Below are 18,872 nucleotides of genomic sequence, written 5' to 3'. Positions count from 1 at the left end.
CGCCTGTGTATGATTGTGTCTGATGGTATTTTGTAAGTCACTGTGAACCTGTAGCTGGCCAGCGCAGTTTCTGGGATATCAGACACAAAACAAAACCTAAGCTTTAAACATCTGTAACCCCCTCTTATAATTCCATTGTTTTTTTGGCTGGCTGGTGTGAAAGTACAGTTTGTAAAAACTAGTGTGTGCATGTAAATGTGTATGAAATTTTCAGGTTTTGTCTATGTTAATGAGTTTCGTCTCATGAAAAAAAGATGTCCTTATGGCCCATAACTAATCCTTTACACTCTGGCAACACAGTGAAGTGAGACTACATTGTAATTTTTTTCAGAAGCCTGTATGTCTCTAACTAATTCAAGGCAGCTGTTAAATGTTATTTACTAAATACATTATCTGAATCTTAAGAAAATGCACAGAACATTAAACATACAGTACAACAAGAGGCTTATATGGGAACTAATGGTAATGTCACAACAAGTGATCATTATTATACCATGTCAATTTGTAGAGCCAGGTCTCTCTTGCATGTCTTTGTATTTCCACTCAGACACTTTAGCCGTCTTCTTACAAGTGATTGACAGCTGAGAAGCCACGCCCTCCGAGGCGCCTGACGCTGAACCGCAGCCCCTCTCATTTCCAGCCCCGCAGATCTCCATTTTCTTCTTTCCCGATATTCAGGAGCAGAAGAGTAAAGATTTGAAAAAATGAATGAAGAATACGACGTTATCGTTCTGGGCACCGGACTTACGGTGAGGAAAAAAAAGCTAACGACACGATTCACGCAACGTGGAAGTGATTTGCAACCTGTTACCAACGCAGTTAGCCTCTTGGTAGTTTGGCTTTGAGCTAACTGGGCCTAATCAGAAGGGCTAGCGCTAAATAGCTAGCTTAGCCTCTAACCGAGAGTGAGCGACTAACTAACCTACTGTTAATGGAAACTGTGAGCTAATGCTAAGTGTTAGCACTATGCTATCTGCAACTGGCTAGAAAGATTAACGATATCTATAGGTAGCTAACGTAACGTTAACTCACACAACCCTACCTTCAAACTCCCAGTCGGGCGCTGTGGTTAGTAATTGTTGTTCTGTCGAGGGAACTTGGTTCCACTCCAGTTTGTTAGCCGCTTGTTTGGAAGTTGGGCGGCAGTTCAGTCAGCTTTTCTCACTCAAGTTAAGATTATACGCGGATGACTGGTATGCTAACGTTAGCCGACCTTAATTAAGCTAAGTAATTAGCCTGCTAACGCCAGAATAAATACGTGTCACCGGTTAATCTTTCGTTCACGGTGCACGTTGAATCGGCTGTTTGACTTTATCTCAGTCTTAATGTAACATTACCAAAGCTAGTGATTACTTATCTGATGAAAGCAGACACAACTGCAAGTTGCTAAATAAGTAACTTCTAGATGTCCTAAATTTCCGCTTTGCTTGCGGTGGACTCAACAGGATGGAGTACGTAAAGTTAACGTTACAATTATATCGTCTTCTTGCTTAACGTTAAGAAAGCAAATTGTGGCAAAGTTAAAGAAGCCTCAGCACTTTTAATGCCTCTAACGAGAATACCTTTGGAGGAAAGAACGGACTGGCTGATTATGCAAAATCGCTGGATTACTTTGGACTGTGTCGCTGTCAGTCAGAAACTTTAGCAATAGGTTGTTAATCTGTAACTTAACTTGCGCACTAAAAGGCTGATCAAGCATAATGTTAATAAGATGTTCTTGTAACTTTGTCTGGGTTTGTTTATCCGGAAATTAACTTTTTCAGCATTAACCATGCCATATCCTGATATACAAAAGTATACTTCCTGACAGGCCTCCTGAGTTGCCGTCGATTTTTATGACATGGAAGTAACGTTACCGTGCTGATTTCGTTGCAGACCACTGATCAGCTTCCTTTCCAAGGCGCTAAATTCATTGCACTTGCTGAACTGTTCTCAGTCTGGAGAACCTTAGCACACAGTTTTAATGCAGAAGGTTAAGAAGTTGAGTTACAAAGTGTTTTGCTTCAGGATCAGAGCAGGCAGAGGGAGCAGGGCTTAAGCAGCCAAGCAGAAAGGGGGTCCGTTATATTTTGCTGGGCAGGGTGTGGATTTAACTCACATTTGGGTGTGGTTCCTCCTAGACTGAGGAACTGAAAGTACACTACAAGTACTCCTGAATATAGCCCAGTTAAATGAGATCCAGGCTGCCTAAAAAGCCCTGCATACTGCTTGCCACACAATGTAGTTTCACATGGTTGTAGTTCCGTTGTGCAAATGAGTATTTTAATGTTTGTATATCTGACAACTTCCCCCTTTATACTACACACTGACATTAGTACTGCTATGACTACTAACTCAAGTTACATAGCTTTTTAATAGGCCTATAATCAATATAGTAAACAGTGTTATTTTACTCAGCTTAGATCATGTCACTAGAGAATGCGGCTTATCTTTTAAGAAGTTAACTCCCACTATAAATACAACTGCTAGTTCAGATTCTTAAATAGAATATTATCTGCCACCAATGGCAGCCTTTTATAACATTTTTAAAATATCACATTCATATATCCTGCTTCTGTGCGTCTAGAACGGAGATGATTAGTCGGCCCTTTGTTTGTTTGTATTCTGTTTTTAATGGGTTGGATGGCTGGGGATGGGGTTACCCATCTGTCCACTGCTAATGACACATAAGGGGGGTGGCTTGGCGCAAGATATCAAACTGTACTTAAATGCAGTCTGATTCACTTGATGATACTCTAGGTGATCCCAAGTAAGCAACTTGTTGCCGGAAGATGAGAAAAGTCGATAAGAAGGCATTTCAGTGGTTGAGGAAAATAGAAAGGCTGCAGTGATGGATTCACATCAGTCACTAGACTGATGAAAAACAACCAGTGGTGGTGGGGAATATATTAGTGCTCTACAAATCTTTTATCTGCCCAAGGGAAAACTAGCAAGTGCAGTTGAATATTATTCTACCAAAAGTATAAGTTCTCTCTCTAGATTGAGCTACAACAATTAGTCGATAGATAGAAACTACTTTTTGGGAACTACTTTAATGATCAATTAAGTCAGTTTTCAAGCAAAAATCCTGAACGTTCTCTGATTCCAGCTTCATACACATGAAGATTTGTTGCATTTCTTTTTCTTATGTAAACGGAATGTGTTTGGGTTTTGGACTGTTGGTCAGACAAAACAGACATTTGAAGGTCTCACATCTGGCCATTTTCTGCCAATTTATTCAACAAACAATGACTTGGGGGGGGGGATTGTCAGTTGCTACCTTAAAGTGAATATAAAGTAAAATGAAGTGTTTTGTTGACAGTTTTACTGGAGAGAAGTATACATTTGCTGCCATCATTATGCCCATCAAATAGAGGAAATGGTGGTAAAACAGTGGAAATGGAACCAGTGCTTGCTTTCGCTCACAAAATAATGAGTAAAGGTCAGCACATGTAGATGTTTCAGGCATTGCCAATCAAGTGATGATTAAGCGACCTCTAGAAATGTAGAAGATTACTAACTTTATAATAATAATAATAATAATAACCAAATATTACTGGAAGACACATTAGGAAAGTGTTTAGGCTACTGAGGTAATAATTAGGTAGAATAATGGAGCCGGACTTCTTTTTGCAACCAGCGGACTCGCCCCCTCTGGCTATTGGAGAGAATGCAGATTAAAATCCGTGTGCATGGTTTCACTTTTCAGACCCAGAGGTTGCCGATTGATTGAGATTAGAGAAATAACATTTGACAACCACTCATCACAACACTACAACTCTTGATCGGCCAATAGTGCGCGCCAAGAGCTGCAAAACACCTGCAGGATGTTGAGTTTGTAATGCAATTTTTTTGTTGTTTTTTTTAAATGGGCCTACGGGCCATCAGGCCACCGTTATTGTCGATCCCTGCAGTTTAATAAAAGTAACAAGCATTGCAACTTCAAGACTCAGCGATAGATAGTACTTAGTTACGGTTGCAACTAATAGTTATTTATCATTATCAATTAATATTAATGTCTTTGATTAATCAACTAATCGTGTATTTATAGAAGGTCAAAAAATATTGAAACAATTTTCCGGAGAAAACAGGAAAGCATCAGAGAATCTGGAAACTGAATGCTAAACCTTTTGCTTGATGACTGCTGATCGATTCATTGATTTTATATTGCTCAGCTCTACTTAGTTGCTTCCCACCTATGAGAAAACCTTTAGAGTGGTGATTTTATGTAATTTCCCTGCTCTGTTGATCCTGCGAGCCTGTTGATTAAAGGTGAACAGCGTCTTTTGACTTGAAACACGGAGCAGTGTGTTAATGTAGTAAAATCAAAGCTGGTATCGTCATGCTGTGAGTGCGATGTTCAATTTCACCCTCTCTTTGATTTTTATGGCCTTTGATTTTCTTATTGTGTGTTGAACTTGGACTGAACCAGCGTGTTTTCCTGTCTGTAAGCATGGCCGCTGCTATCTGGCAGTGGTAGTGATGACTAGGCTGCCTCCGGCTCTGTGTCAAAGCCTGTGTTTATATAAGCGGCAGCAGGTCGGCTTCAGTCACGTGTTACCTGGAGGAAGTGACAGTTACACATCAGACCTGCTCTGTCTTCCCCAGAGATGTGTAGCATGTAGCCAGTACTGAATGGCCCTCAAACAAATCACATTGCAAGATCTTACAGCAGATGAAACCCAGGCATTTACAGATGGGCATGATCGGATTTCACTGCGGCATGTTATTTTTGGGAATGCACCTATGTAGAAGCTAGCTTGGACGTTGCAGGATGTCTGAGAAGTAGGTATGTAACTGAGGTTTTGAAGGGGATGATTAGAAGCGTAGTTAAATTTACATTGACCACATGCACAGTACCCAACAGTTGCAGTGTTTTCATGTCACCACTCATGTTCACACAGGAAAAACTAAAAAAGCATTGCATTTGGCTTTGATAGCAGAAGTATGTGCAGGCCCGCCAGCTTAACTAAAAAAATGTTACCCACATTGAAAATTAGATTCATATCCATTAGTCGTCTGTCTTACAAGTTCATTGCATGTTACACTGAGCAAGATGGGTCCAATAAAGTCTTGCATGCAATCTGTTGGGCTGCTGGACTTTATTGTGGCTTTTCTGCTGTTGTATTGGACTGTAACTGGGTGGGCACTGTGGTTAATACATTTTTCTAGGGCTGCAACAGTCAGTCCATTAATCAAAAGTATTTTGATTAATTTAAGTCATTTTTAAAAACTTGTCTCATTCTCTGGTTGCGGTTTCTTCAGTGTGAGGATTTGCTTCTTTTCTTTAGTTTTATTGCTGTAAACTGAATATGTTTGAGTTTTGGATAAAAACTGCTGGTCAGACAAAACAAGGCTTCACCCAGGGCTTTAGGAGTTTTTTGACATTGTGTTGAGCAAACAAATGAATCTATTAGGCCGTAGCAACAGTCAGAATTTGTCTTAAGTCGCCAAACCTCTAAACTGACTGTTTGAGCACTTGCCTCATAGTACAATCTAGTTTGTAATTAATGACCAAAGATTTCACCACGTTTCTCTCACAATTGTCAGGACATCCCAAAATGGCAGTTAGAGCATTTGTCTTTTAAGTCACAACCCCATGTGGATAAAGCATATGGAAATGAGAGCATTGATTGAGACCGCATGTTGACTGTATCCTGTCAAGATTGTATTATCTTTAATACGAGAGCTCTACAGTGCGAGTATTTCAATCACATATGCCCATAAAAATGTGAACCGTAATTATGTGATTTATGCGCACAGTGTGCATGTAATCATAACTGCACATAAGGACAAGGTGTGCACACACAGTACCAATATGTTATAAATAGATAGTTAATTAACTCTGGTACTTGGAACATTTTTCACTGTGCTCCTAAATGTCTTTGTGTACATGTGCTCCTTAATGAAAACATTTAGGAGCACTTCCTTGTGAAAAAGGTTCACCTGGAGCCCTGAAAACATATATTTTTTGCAGCACAGGTTTGATTTTCTGCATGTCTTTGCATTCATCAAAGGCACATTTTCATTTTATAACTCAGATAATAGAGGTCAGATAGTAATATTTATATGAATGATGACTAGGAGGAGGCTGAAATAAGGGATGAGGACAGCACACAGACGGAGAGGGAGAGCGACAGTGTGGAGGCAGAGAGGGAGGGCAGCTCAGCCTCTTCAGGTAGCCGCGCTGACAAAGCTTCCTCCAGTGGAGAGAAGCGAGGGAGGAAATGAGATAGAGAGCGACATCAGCGTCAGGAGCTGCTGACAGATGAGGTGTCCACAAAAGCATCCTCACTGCTTGACGACTCCATTTTGTCTCCTATTGTGAATTTTAGCAAGCAATAGAATAATAAAATGCATCGGACTCAATGTGCAAAAACAAAAATGCATATGAAAATACAGTCTTTGTGTGCAAAGGCTGTAGGTGACATCACCCAGTGAAGTTATGATGCGTGGTTGTGTTTTGTCATGTGATAAACAAGTGACACTGCCTGAGTGTTTGCTGTCATTCAGTAGTAAAACATGTTTTGGAGTCCACACAGTCACATGATGCACACAGCGTTTGCTTGAATCTACAGACCCGCTGCTTTAATCGTATTAAGGCCTTTGGCCTGTGGGAATTCCTGGCTCTGACATGCATGCACACTTTCCCCCATCATTACCAAGCCCAGTGAAAGCTGTAATCATCCTCCAGGCTCCACAGAAGCATGTTGGATAATATGTTGGTAATGGGTGTGTCAGAACTGAATTCGTGGATACACCAGTGTGTGGTCGCAAATTGTTTCTTATACTGTCCCTTCAGGCTTTTGTGTCCAAAGCCATTTTTAATATTTACTCAAAAAAGAACTAGTCAAACATCAATTCATATTTTAATTACAGTGTGAATATCTGAATAAGCGTCACAGAACTGAGAATGTAAATGTAATTGTAGTTATAGTTTAAGTTAAAGCCATATAAAATGAGGGAAACTTTAGCAGGATATATAGCTGTACATCAAGTTATATAAAAACATGCAGAACCCATCTGTCACTCTAGATTACAAAGTGATGAAGAGAATGTTAACAGTTACTGAATGTATTTGAAGCACAAATGGCCCATTCATGTGACACATCAGTGTAGCGTTGCTGTGGTGCTAATCCGATCCTACGATTATAGCTATGTACAGTGGAGCCTTTATTAATCCTTTGTGTCGAGTATAAATCCAACGTTTGTGGTGGACAGTGTGACTAGCATAATGAGAAGCGTCTGTTTTTGTCTAATTCATCAAATTTAAATACCTCACAAACCAGGGTACATCACATCAAATTAATAGTTTTTAAAAAATGTTTGCTTTATTTGACAATTCATAGTATAGAGTCTGTGCAATAAAGGTCCCCTGCTGGAACAGAACCAAGGATGCTATGGTTCTTTGGTATGCATCTTAACCACTCAACCAGCATGATGTTCCCATGTAAATCCAATATTTGTATTAGAATTATTAATGGATAACTCTGTTGGTGTAGCAGTATTGACGGACTTTTATCATCTCCCCTGTGTAAGTCACCTTTTACTGTAGATTTATATTTGATGCATTTTGCCTTTATTTGACAGAAGACAGTATGGCTGCTCGATTATGGCAAAAATCATAACCACGATTATTTTGCTCATAATTGAAATAATGATCATTAACACAATTTATTGATTGACATTTATTGAGCTTTTAAAGCTGTGAAGGAAATGGTGCGCTGGATTTATAACACAAGACAAAATGAGTGTCATTGTAAAACAGCATGGGCACAATCGTTTTAATTCAATTAACTTGTTTTCATAATCGTTGAAAGCAGAAATCGTGATGGGTCATTAATTGCGCAGCCCTAGTAGACAGTGTAGAGAGAACTGGAACTGAGCAAAAGACATTGTGGTTATGTGGTATGCACCTTAACCATCAGGCTACCAGGGCGCCCCTACTTATAGAACAACGCAACAGTAAGCCAGTTGTTGGTTTACTATGTTTCACTGTGCTGCTACAAGAATAATTTAATTTGTATTTTCCATTTACATTTAAGGGAGGAGAACATGAGTAATTCTGAAAATGTCCCTTCTGACAAACATATTTTGGTTTCCAGGGTGTAACCTCTAACAAGATGGTTTTCCGATATATTTTACCTGGCTATTTCGCTAAACCATGGTGGCTTAAGTTGTTGTCTTAATTAGATGTTGCTTACTACAACACCTAAGATGGGTCGCGGTACAAAAATCAAGAAATGTTGTCATCAAATGTAGCAGTTTCCCTGTATTTCCTTGTGGGGGTAAATACCCCAACAATGCAGTCAATGAAAACAACAACTGATCATGTACTACTCAATATAGGTATTCCCTAAATTGTCCATCTGTTAATCCTACAGTCTCCACTATTTGTTCCTGCTTGCTGGTCCAACTGGACAGGCATGCAGCCAAAACCTTTTATCCCCGCAGATCAGAGGATGAAAAGCCTCAGCCATGCCAGACAGAGACCGCATTCGTCTGTTTCTATGAAAAATGGTGGCAACACAGAGTGATTCCTCCTGTTAAATAAACGGGGGTGGTGTGACGGATGGGTTTAATATATTGTCATGGGAACAAAACACACACTGTTGAGAGCATTTCCCTCATTTAGTTGTTGATAAAAGCTGAGTGGAAGGTAGGCCATATTTAGGAAATCATGATGAAACGAGGCTTTCCTTGTCTGTGGAATTTCACAGCATCCTGTTGATCTTGATCTGATTCCTCTTCTGTTTTGTTTTCTCCCCGCAGGAATGCATTTTATCAGGCATCATGTCCGTGAAGGGGAAGAAGGTTCTGCACATGGACCGCAACTCCTACTACGGAGCCGAGAGTGCCTCCATCACGCCTCTTGAAGATGTGAGTTGATGTTTGACCCTGCTGGCACGACTTTGTGACAAACATCTAAATATTTACTTTGTATCTTAAGGCTGATATATGGGAACAGGTAAAGCTCTAATAAGGAAATGAACAGCTGGAACTGGTAAAAAGCTGGTTGTACAGACAGGGTTCTTCAGTGCCCACGTGTTCTACCTGTCTTAACCAAACATATCAGTGATGTCTTCTTCACAAAGTTACGCACAGCTAGTTACTGATGTCAAGTCTGGTTCTGTGTCTCCCTACAGCTCTACAAGCGCTTCAACCTTCCTGGCAAACCTCCTGAGTCGATGGGAAAAGGCCGAGATTGGAATGTGGACCTCATCCCTAAATTCCTTATGGCCAATGGTATACATCGATCACTCTCCCGTATATCATGTGCTGCTTTAGCTTGTGACTTTAACCTCTGACAGTTTCCCAGCAGAGCTGTTAGCTTCAACTTGTTAGTAGGGCTGTATGTTGAACATTTTGCCTTCCAACAAAAGAGTGTCATGGTTCAAACAATGTTTAATATTTGAAATATCTTAAGTAGCCGCAGGAACTAGAGACTGACCAATATGGGATTTTTAAGACACATACCGATTTTGAAATAGGATGATTTTAAAACTCTGATATTCAGTTTTTTTCTTCTTTTCCAAAGCACATAACATAAACAAAAAGTTATCCTTACATGTGTTACGCAGTGTTTCCCCTAGGATGGAGTTGTAGCAGCGGAGGTGAAGCATATAAGCATCTTTTTCTGAATATAAAACCCCAACACAACATGTCTCAGCAGCATTGCTCTTGCGTCCATGAGCACACGATGCACATTAGAATAGCTTACATTTTGTGTGTTGTCCCATAGTTTATGTTAGATTTAGCGTTAGATTAATGTTTTGGTGGTGGTCATGGTCAAGGGGGTTTGGGGGTCCTCCCCCAAGAAAATGTTATGTTTTCTGATGACAAATATGTAATTTCACATCACATTGGGCCATTATTTTTAACCATATCTCTGAGCAAATATCTGGAAAAGCTAGAGCAGATAATAAACCAACACCCAAAGACCAGCCTACTGGAGGAACTACAACCTTTAGATTTGGGGAAAGTAATTTGGTTCGTTCTGATGCTCTCCACAGTGATTAGACATTAATGGCACAGCATGTTTTGCGCATCACCCCCTAAAACCCTGTTTATATGACCTCAGAATCCTTATAGATACGATTGTTCATATGGCCTTTTGTGTCTTCATTTCACAGCTTTTGACATTTATCTGTAGACATTAGGGCTGAAGATAGATCCGAATAGTCGAAAATTTAATGCTTTGATGGGCGGAGCCTGATTTGACTGTCAATCTCACAGTGGGATTATGGCATTTTGGCGATATAGGGTTGCTCAACGTCTGATTTTACAGAGACGGGGCCCCAGCTTCACTGGAGTTGTGGCGAGTTGTCCCCACCTCGCGGAACTTTGGGATAATTTATCACCATTGCTGAGCCACACAAGGGGGGCAGTAGCTCAGTCTGTAAGGATTAGGCTGGGAACCGGAATGTGGCCGGTTCAAGTCCAGCTCGTAACTCCAGAGTTACGGAGTGTGGACTGGTAGCTGGAGAGGTGCCAGTTCACCTCCTGAGGGGCTCCTGCACTGAGTGGCAGCCCCCTCACTCTGACTCTTCATCTTGTTGCTGTTTGTGCATATGTATGTGTTTCAGACCTGTGTGTATTATACTAACAAAATTGTTTTGATAAATGAAATAGTTGCCTCATTTTGTGTTTTTTTTTTGCATCTCCTTCTCTCAGGTCAGCTTGTCCGCATGCTGCTGATCACACAAGTGACTCGCTACCTGGATTTCAAAGTGATTGAGGGCAGCTTTGTGTATAAAGCGAGCAAAATCCATAAAGTCCCCTCTACTGAGACTGAGGCTCTGGCATCTGGTAAGTTATTGGAGGATGCACAGGGTGAAACAGGGATTATAAAAAGAATGTGTGGACAGATTAAAACAATTAAAATTTTATTGATTTATTTTATGCAAATGAGAAAAAAAAATGTTGCCTTTCTCTTCAGCCCTTGATTTTAGTTATTAGTGATGTTTGGCTCTAAACTTTAACACTCTCATCTTCTGGTTGTGTGACATTAATGTTGTAAAGCTTGCCTGCCACTTACTCTACATTGCTTATGACATGGTACAATCCAAGTCTAAACTCTTGGTCTCCTAAAGGTCTGATGGGGTTGTTTGAGAAAAGGCGCTTCAGAAACTTCCTCATCTTTGTCTCCAACTTTGACGAGAACGACCCCAAAACCATGGAAGGCGTCGACCCCCAAAACACGACCATGAGGGACATTTTCAAAAAATTTAACCTGGGCCAGGACGTCATGGACTTCACCGGCCACTCCCTCGCCCTCTACCGCACAGATGAGTCAGTGGTCTTTCTAGTTGTTTGATAAATTTTGTTTTAATGATGGCTTGCCCAGGATTGTGATACCATGTCACCCAGCCTTGTTAAATTGTACAGTTGGTTGAGTTTTTCATGCTTTTCATCTCTCTCCACTCAGTTACCTGGATCAACCTTGCATTGAAACCATAAACAGGATAAAGCTTTACAGTGAGTCTCTGGCAAGATATGGCAAGAGCCCATACCTCTACCCACTGTACGGCCTGGGAGAACTGCCCCAAGGGTTTGCCAGGTAGGGCACTCTTCTTTAATACACCACAATCTTCCAGTAACTGTGGATGCAAAGGAACTAAACTAGGAGCCAAAGGGCCCTGTTTGTGTTTCCTCTGCATTATGTGTTTTTTCATGTTGATAAACAGTATAGAAATTGGCTGCTCCTTATCATAATGTTGATACTAGCAAAAAAATCCTTATTTTGTGAATAAAACTGTACACAAGTTATAGCAGCCACAGGTTCTGTGTTTGACCAATATGTAGGATCCCAATTAGTCATAGCAGAAAAAGCACATGTGTTACTAATAACATTAACATGCTATGTTCTATTCAAGTGTCCCAGTGAAAGTGAGCCAGCACACATAATACACGAACCCTGAAACTAAAGCAGCTATTACATATTCTTGTGCTTTTCCTACTGTCACATGTCATAAAGTCTTCTGTGATGTCTTCCTATTTCATGGCCCTTGTCTTGTGCATACTGGCTCACTGATATGGCGTACTAGCGAATTTAAGTCATTGTTATTAGTTACACCTGTGCTTTCCCTGCTAGAATCTGTCAAACTGTCCACTGTGATGAAGGTCTGTACCTGGGAAATGAACCTTGTGAGTAGAAGTGCTGAACGAACATCGAAAAAGAACTGTTTCCCCTTAAAGTGGAAAGTCAGGTTGTTTTATACAGATGATATATAAATACACTGCTTTTGAATGGAGTCCATAGTAACAGAATAGTGGAGATCTATATCAGTAGCCATGTTAAGGATTCAGTGTTTAACATAATCTTGTCACATTATTAAAATTGTTGTTTCATGTAGCTCACTACCATTCATTCATCCTTCTCACATCCTTTGATAATATTTTTTTCCCATTCCAGACTGAGTGCCATCTATGGTGGGACGTATATGTTGAACAAGCCCATAGATGAGATCGTGGTGGAGAATGGGAAGGTGGTGGGAGTCAAGTCTGAAGGAGAGGTGAGCATTTTGTTATCAGATGTGTTGGTTCAAAGTCTGTTGTTTGAGCGGCCTGTAAAGCTCATTGAGACATTGTGATGTTTGTGTGTAGGCACAGCCGTTTCTTATAAGCATCAGAGAGGAGCATTGGCCAAAACAACAAACAAATGTGATATAATATTAAACCCAAAGTTCCCTAAACAAAAAAACAATCAAAATTTAAAACAAATTACATGTCTGTAACTTAACTCCTAAACAGAACAAAACAACATGAACTGCTACTATAAGAGCTCCATAATTAGTGTGATGTTTAAAACAAACTATTTTACTAACCATAGACTGTAAAAAAGAAGTGGACAATAGTCACTGTGATACCACCCGTTGGTTTGTTAAATACCGTTCTGAAGCCTCGAGTTCGGCAATAATAAACCGGACGTGACCATATTTGGACGAAACTGTGGAGCTAGCTAGCTTGGTTAGCAAGGTGCATCTGTAATTCTCGTTAACCGTGATTTTAACTGGGATACTAATTTTGGCTAGCTAAAAAAAGGTTTTAAACAAATGGTACTCACCAGAGAAAATGAACAGCTGACTCCTAATAAGCTTTTTCAAAAGCGCTGGCTGCAGTGGGTACAAGTCATAGGCTGTGTTCGAAAAGTCCTTTTTACTTAGGAAGGTTCCTAACTGAGTGAAGTGAACTGGAAGTATTTCAGTGGCAGCCATGATAAGAGCTGTTCGAATTCTGTAAAAGCTAAGGAAAGATGCCTCTATGATTCCTTTCATATCTCCTTTAGCAGAGGGTACACCGGACCATCCTTTATGAAAGGAAAGGAGAGAATGCTGTCCAACAATTCCTTGCGGCGGCAACATTTAAAGCAGCGCACGTATTCAAACAATAAAATCCATCAACTATATTTAGCAAGATCCTTGCACTACAGACGCACATTATGATACTTTAATAAGACTCACAATTACCTTCTTTCTTTTGGTTTGTTTTCTTTTGGCTTTTTTGTAATCTAATGTTTCAACACTGTTTTATGTTTTGGGTTATTAAAATAAGCCATTAAGTGTTTTCCACAATAAAAGAAAATAAATCACCAACTAGGGCTGGGTATCGACGCTGCCACCAAGCTACTGAGAAATGTAGTTAAACTAGTAACGGTGCTACTTGTAGCGACGCTACTGCCCAACACTGCTCGTACGGTGGGCATGTTGAAGCAGCTGACGATGACTGCACCGGCTCTGTCTTGTTGCAGCAAAGACGGAGCAACTTTCTGCTCTTAAGTTTATTCCATGCGCAGTCAAGGGCTTCTCCAGGTTTGTCGTGTCGCTGCAGCAAATTCATTTTACTTCACTCACAGATGCTGACACCCTCGCCTTAATAAAGGCAAAGATCAGGCTGGGTACCCTCTACAGTAGGCGTTTCCCACACACTGATTTATTTGTGGCGGCCTGCCACATTATCAACGCTGATTTTCGATAGATTTTGTTACTATTTAAAATGGGTAAAATTGTATTTGATGACAGAGCTCCACGCAACGCATATATTCTCTCAGCATCTCCTCTTGCTCCGTCTGTCTGTTTAGCCTACATACATTTGGGATTCATATTGATAAATAGGCCTATGGGTGGGCAGGAGGGTGAGTGTGAGCAAACATTCTCAATGTGACAACCCTGTCCATTATTTAGTGACTGGTAGGCTGCCTTTTTGCTATCTTGGTTATTAAGTAATATATTCCACCATGTTGTCCACATTTAGACTTGTCCGCATTACAACAACATGGGGCGCAGTGTCAAAGATGCGCATGTAGTCCATCTTCAGAACATTATAGTTTTATCACGGCAGTAAAATTTGCCGTCACATAAATACGTCGCTTAGAAAAGAGCAGTCGGATGGGGGGTGATGGCGCAATGGATAAGACAGTGGCACTGTCGCCCATTATTATATTTCACTTCTTCAGGAATTAAACCTATCCCATAATCTCTGACCTTTGGCTCTGTTTGCCCACCACAGATTGCCAGGTGCAAGCAGCTGATCTGCGACCCCAGCTACGCTATGGATCGTGCCACCAAAGTGGGTCAGTGATCAGAGTCATCTGCATCATGAGTCACCCTATCGCAAACACTGGCAACGTCAACTCTTGCCAGATCATCATCCCCCAGAATCAAGTCAACAGGAAGCATGGTGAGTACGCAAAGGAAATGAGCAGATGACTAAGACAGTAGTATTTTATTTCTTTATCTTAAATCAAATACAAATGTAAGGAAAAAGCTACATGAGGTTTGGAATATAGGGATGAGGAATATAAAAGGGACTGATGTCTAATTATATCAGTAATATTGAAAATAAAGTATCTTTTTACGTCAGTAATATTTTTGTTAGAATGTCCAAAAGAAGCAAATCTCTGCATCATGTTGCTTTTTTTTGTTTCCACTATACAAATTGAACCTACAGAAGTGGTGGTAAATGTGTGCAATCCTGTGTGACACCTCTAGTTTTAACAGACTTAGAGAGAGCTATGAAAAACAGCTGACCAATCAGTCAGATAACATTACATAAAGATATTTTAACCTATCTACAGGAAAACCACCGGGCATTAACTTTAGTTTTTGTTTCCAGACATCTACGTTTGTATGATCTCCTCTGCCCACAATGTGGCAGCACAGGGTAAATATATCGCCATCGCCAGCACCACAGTGGAGACTAACGACCCTGAGAAAGAAGTCAAGCCGGCTCTGGACCTGCTGGAGCCCATCGAGCAGAAGTTTGTCAGCTATAGTGACCAGTATGCACCCACTGACATGGGCACTGACAGCCAGGTACGATACCTTAAATATAAAGAACCATAGCGCTGTTTACTGTATGTTTACTGTATGTTTTAGACCTCCCTTGTCATTTTAACAGGGCTTGTATTAAAACTAAATGTTCTCACCAGAGAAAGTGAAAGCCAACTCCTAATGCAACGGTGCCGTGGGTACGAGTCACTCTAGCCTGATTTACAGGTTGCCATGGACGACTTGTCAATAACGGATGATCCCGACCTGAAGCATACTCTGCTTTATGGTCTGTTTTCCTCTAAATAGGACCATAATTTACTAAATGAACATCGTGTTGTATTGAAGAAGACTTGAAACTAGAGATTGAGACCATAAACTCAATTAGGAAAGTGTTTACTGAGGTATAAATCAGCTGAGAAGTAGGGTCATTTTACCATTATTTCTAATGGAACTGGACTTCTTTTTACAACCAGAAGAGTCGCCCCTGCTGGCCGTTCAATAGAATGCAGGTTTAAAGGACTTCCGCGTTGGATTCACGTCTCAGACCGGAAGCTTCCCGCTTGTTTGTTACTGAAAGAAATGCCAGAAAGATTATACATTCTTTGCTGCCCCTTTATTTTCTTATCAAAATGATACAAAGTGGGAAGTCTGTCTGTGCAGAAGTGCCTGCAAATGTAATTTTCTGGCCCTGTACACTAATGGATCATAAATAATAGAATCTCTGTTATACTTTTAAACACATCACATCAATGTTTTAATTTCTGGATCTGTGGAGCATTCAAAGCCGAGCAGCATGTTCCGTCAGTCTGTGAAACTAAACACTAGCTAAATACAATGTCATTTTAAAAAGGGATGCACCGAATGTATAGGCACTGAAATTAATCAGCCGAAAATGGCTAAAATAGCACTTTCTGTGTTCGGCCTAATACGTCAAAAGACTGATTAAATTTTACCGAACAGTTACGTTGACATGTGGGCAGTGTGGGAGCATTTTAAAGTGTCCGAGAAAAATGCTAAAACGCTGTCTGGAGACACTGTTCTGCTGAACTGTCTCCTAGCACGTCTTAGAAAAGGCAACAAACGGTCTGAACCGCTTTTGAGTGTTTGTCACTTGTTTGTGAGAAGACGATTAAGCTAACTGTTCATGTAATGCGATACAAGAACCTCATACAACATATTTATCAAATTGGGTCAGACATGATGAATTTAGCACGAGGATACACATGTGACAACATCTGATTTTCAAAATAAGGTGTCTATACAGGATGAAAAAAATATTAATTGGATTATATTCTCAGAAAGTATTAAACATATTGCATGTGTCCATTAATAGTAAATGGACACATGTAATTTACTTTACCGGACCCTCTCAGGCCTCGGACCCACCCACTATAGTCTCTCCAAATCCTGTGGGAAAGCACATTTTGACTATTTAATTTATGCAGTGGTAAAAAAAGCAAAATAAATGTAAAAAATGTGAATGTACTTGTTCGGTGTTCGGCAGATTTTTCATTATATTCGGCTTCAGCTTCGGCCAACAATTTTCGTTTTGGTGTATCCCTAATTTTTAAATATAATGGTTAGAATAATACAACTTCACAAATTCACTTTGGACAGGGACCTTTGTTTCATGTAGTTCCCCATTTCACCACCAGAATACCAAAGCAGCATTTCAGAATACAAAAACCAAGCAAGAGTACACTGTTGCATAGCAATGTGCCAGACCACGCTGCACAATGAATGAATGAAAACAAAGATTTTGTATCCTAATGTGGGTATACATGAGCAAAACAGTCCGATGTGAGCCACTTTCCCCTGTAGTCTGAACGTAGTGTTGATGTAACGGATAATGTGCCTCAGCATGTTGCTGTTATGTATTAACTTGCTGTCTTTGCACTACTGTGACTTTTTGCTGCCATCATGTGAGGGCAGAGTTATGTCAGCAGAATGTCCGTCCTGCAAAGGAAGCCTTTTTAGTCTGTTTCCTTCCATCTGTTGCTATTCAATAGAGAATAACACATTTTTTGTATTTTAGTTTATCTTTCTATCTTCTGTTGGCTAATGGCCTCATCTTTGGCCGAAGACTGTATCCATCTAGCACAGACAGAATGCTTCTTGGACCGCTTTTTGACCTTGTTTTCTCCCCTCTAGATTTTCATCTCCCGTTCATATGACGCCACAACTCACTTTGAGACCACCTGCGACGACATCAAAGACATCTACCGGAGGATGACGGGCTCAGACTTTGACTTTGCCGAGATGGAGCGCAAGAAGCAGGACATCTTCGGTGACGCCGCTGAGTAGAGGCGAAGTGTGTCTGCAACACTCCTGGTTATCAAAGACAACGCTGCCGACAACTGAAATCTTACAAAAAAATAGAAAACCTACACAAAAATGTACACACCAATGGGCTGGTTGATTATCTAAGTATATGGTTTGCCCATTGAGGAAGTTCATGACATATAGAGAGATATGATATAGTATTGTTGGATAGGGTTCAGGGAGGGAGCTATGCTTTGCTTTTATGGATGTTGCACTAAACACTGGTTATGCCTAATATACAGTAATACCCTACATTCTTCTGCTTCATCATGTTAAGGTGATGCATAGTCCAAAGATGCCAAATCTATGTCATAATCAGTAATATCTTACAGAGTGGGGGGGGGGTCAGTTTTTTCCTGTCATTGTTTAAAAGGCATTTGGAAGATATATAATATCTACACATCCGCTATTTTGTCTCTGCAAGTATTTTTTCATGTCAGGGTGAGAGAGAAGTGGCTTGGCTTTGTAGGTCTTCATAAAATCATGCGAGTAGCTGAGTGTTTCCTGCAGCGGTGTGAGGTGGCACCTCAGCCGTCAGCTTGTGTCGTCAGGTTTTGTGAAATTAAAGTGGTTAATGGGTGTGGGCTTTAAATGTTTGTGTCTTTTTAACCCCTTTCTTGTCTAATCTCCAGTACAGCCAGACACATACTGTAAGCCAAGCCACAAGGGCGACTGTAGTCCAGCATAAACCACCTGAACCTGTTTTCAACAGTTTGAGTTACTATAACGCATCAGAGGAGATATATTAGTTCCTGTATTATGCAAAGTGATGGACGACCCCGAGCACTGACAGCAGATTAATGGGAAGTGTGGTTGACTGTAATTGCTTAAGAAGGACCAAATGTGTACTGAGGCAGTGCTGAATTGATGAGAGCCCTGTGATATCTTCTGTTTTAAACAACTTTAAAAAAACATCTTGGACTCAAATGATTTCTGTACTGCAAAGTAAAAACAACTGTCAAAAACCAAGCGTGTTTTTTGTTCTATTGTCATCTGTTCTATTACATTTCTGACTTTGCTTGGAGTGAGCAGTGACTGGTGAAAGTGTGCAACACATGTCTGCTTCTGACAGCAGCTTTTTACTGAGGCCGAAGATTAATCAACCCTGAACTGACTTTTAATAAAAATACTGGTTATTTAGTACCAATTGTATGCATTGTTGTTGTAGCCACAACCAAACCACCACAGAGAAGAAGGCGCCCTCAGAACAGTTGTTTTGTGATATTCAAATAATGAAGTTTAAGACTTAACTGTATGTCGGGCATTGAATTTAGGATTCAAAGCAGCATTTTATTTGCA

At 40.4% G+C, this 18,872-nt stretch overlaps 1 protein-coding gene across 1 annotated transcript; it reads left to right on the top strand.

Annotated features, from left to right (window-relative positions):
- Nucleotides 1-590: 590 nt before the first annotated feature.
- On the top strand, nucleotides 591-18,543 carry gdi2 (GDP dissociation inhibitor 2). The gene is given in 11 exon segments (XM_038739272.1): nucleotides 591-749; nucleotides 8,752-8,859; nucleotides 9,126-9,225; nucleotides 10,654-10,788; nucleotides 11,073-11,271; nucleotides 11,408-11,539; nucleotides 12,395-12,494; nucleotides 14,488-14,554; nucleotides 14,557-14,658; nucleotides 15,094-15,293; nucleotides 17,403-18,543. Coding segments are annotated over 11 exon segments (1,341 nt in total). The 5' UTR covers nucleotides 591-704; the 3' UTR covers nucleotides 17,556-18,543.
- The last annotated feature ends 329 nt before the right edge of the window (nucleotides 18,544-18,872 follow it).

The sequence above is a fragment of the Micropterus salmoides genome, unplaced genomic scaffold (genome assembly GCF_014851395.1).
Source record: "Micropterus salmoides isolate LMB-PRFRI ecotype aquatic unplaced genomic scaffold, ASM1485139v1 Ms_hic_scaffold_23, whole genome shotgun sequence".
Taxonomy (NCBI): Eukaryota; Metazoa; Chordata; class Actinopteri; order Centrarchiformes; family Centrarchidae; genus Micropterus; species Micropterus salmoides.
This window is presented reverse-complemented; position numbering and strand designations above follow the sequence as displayed.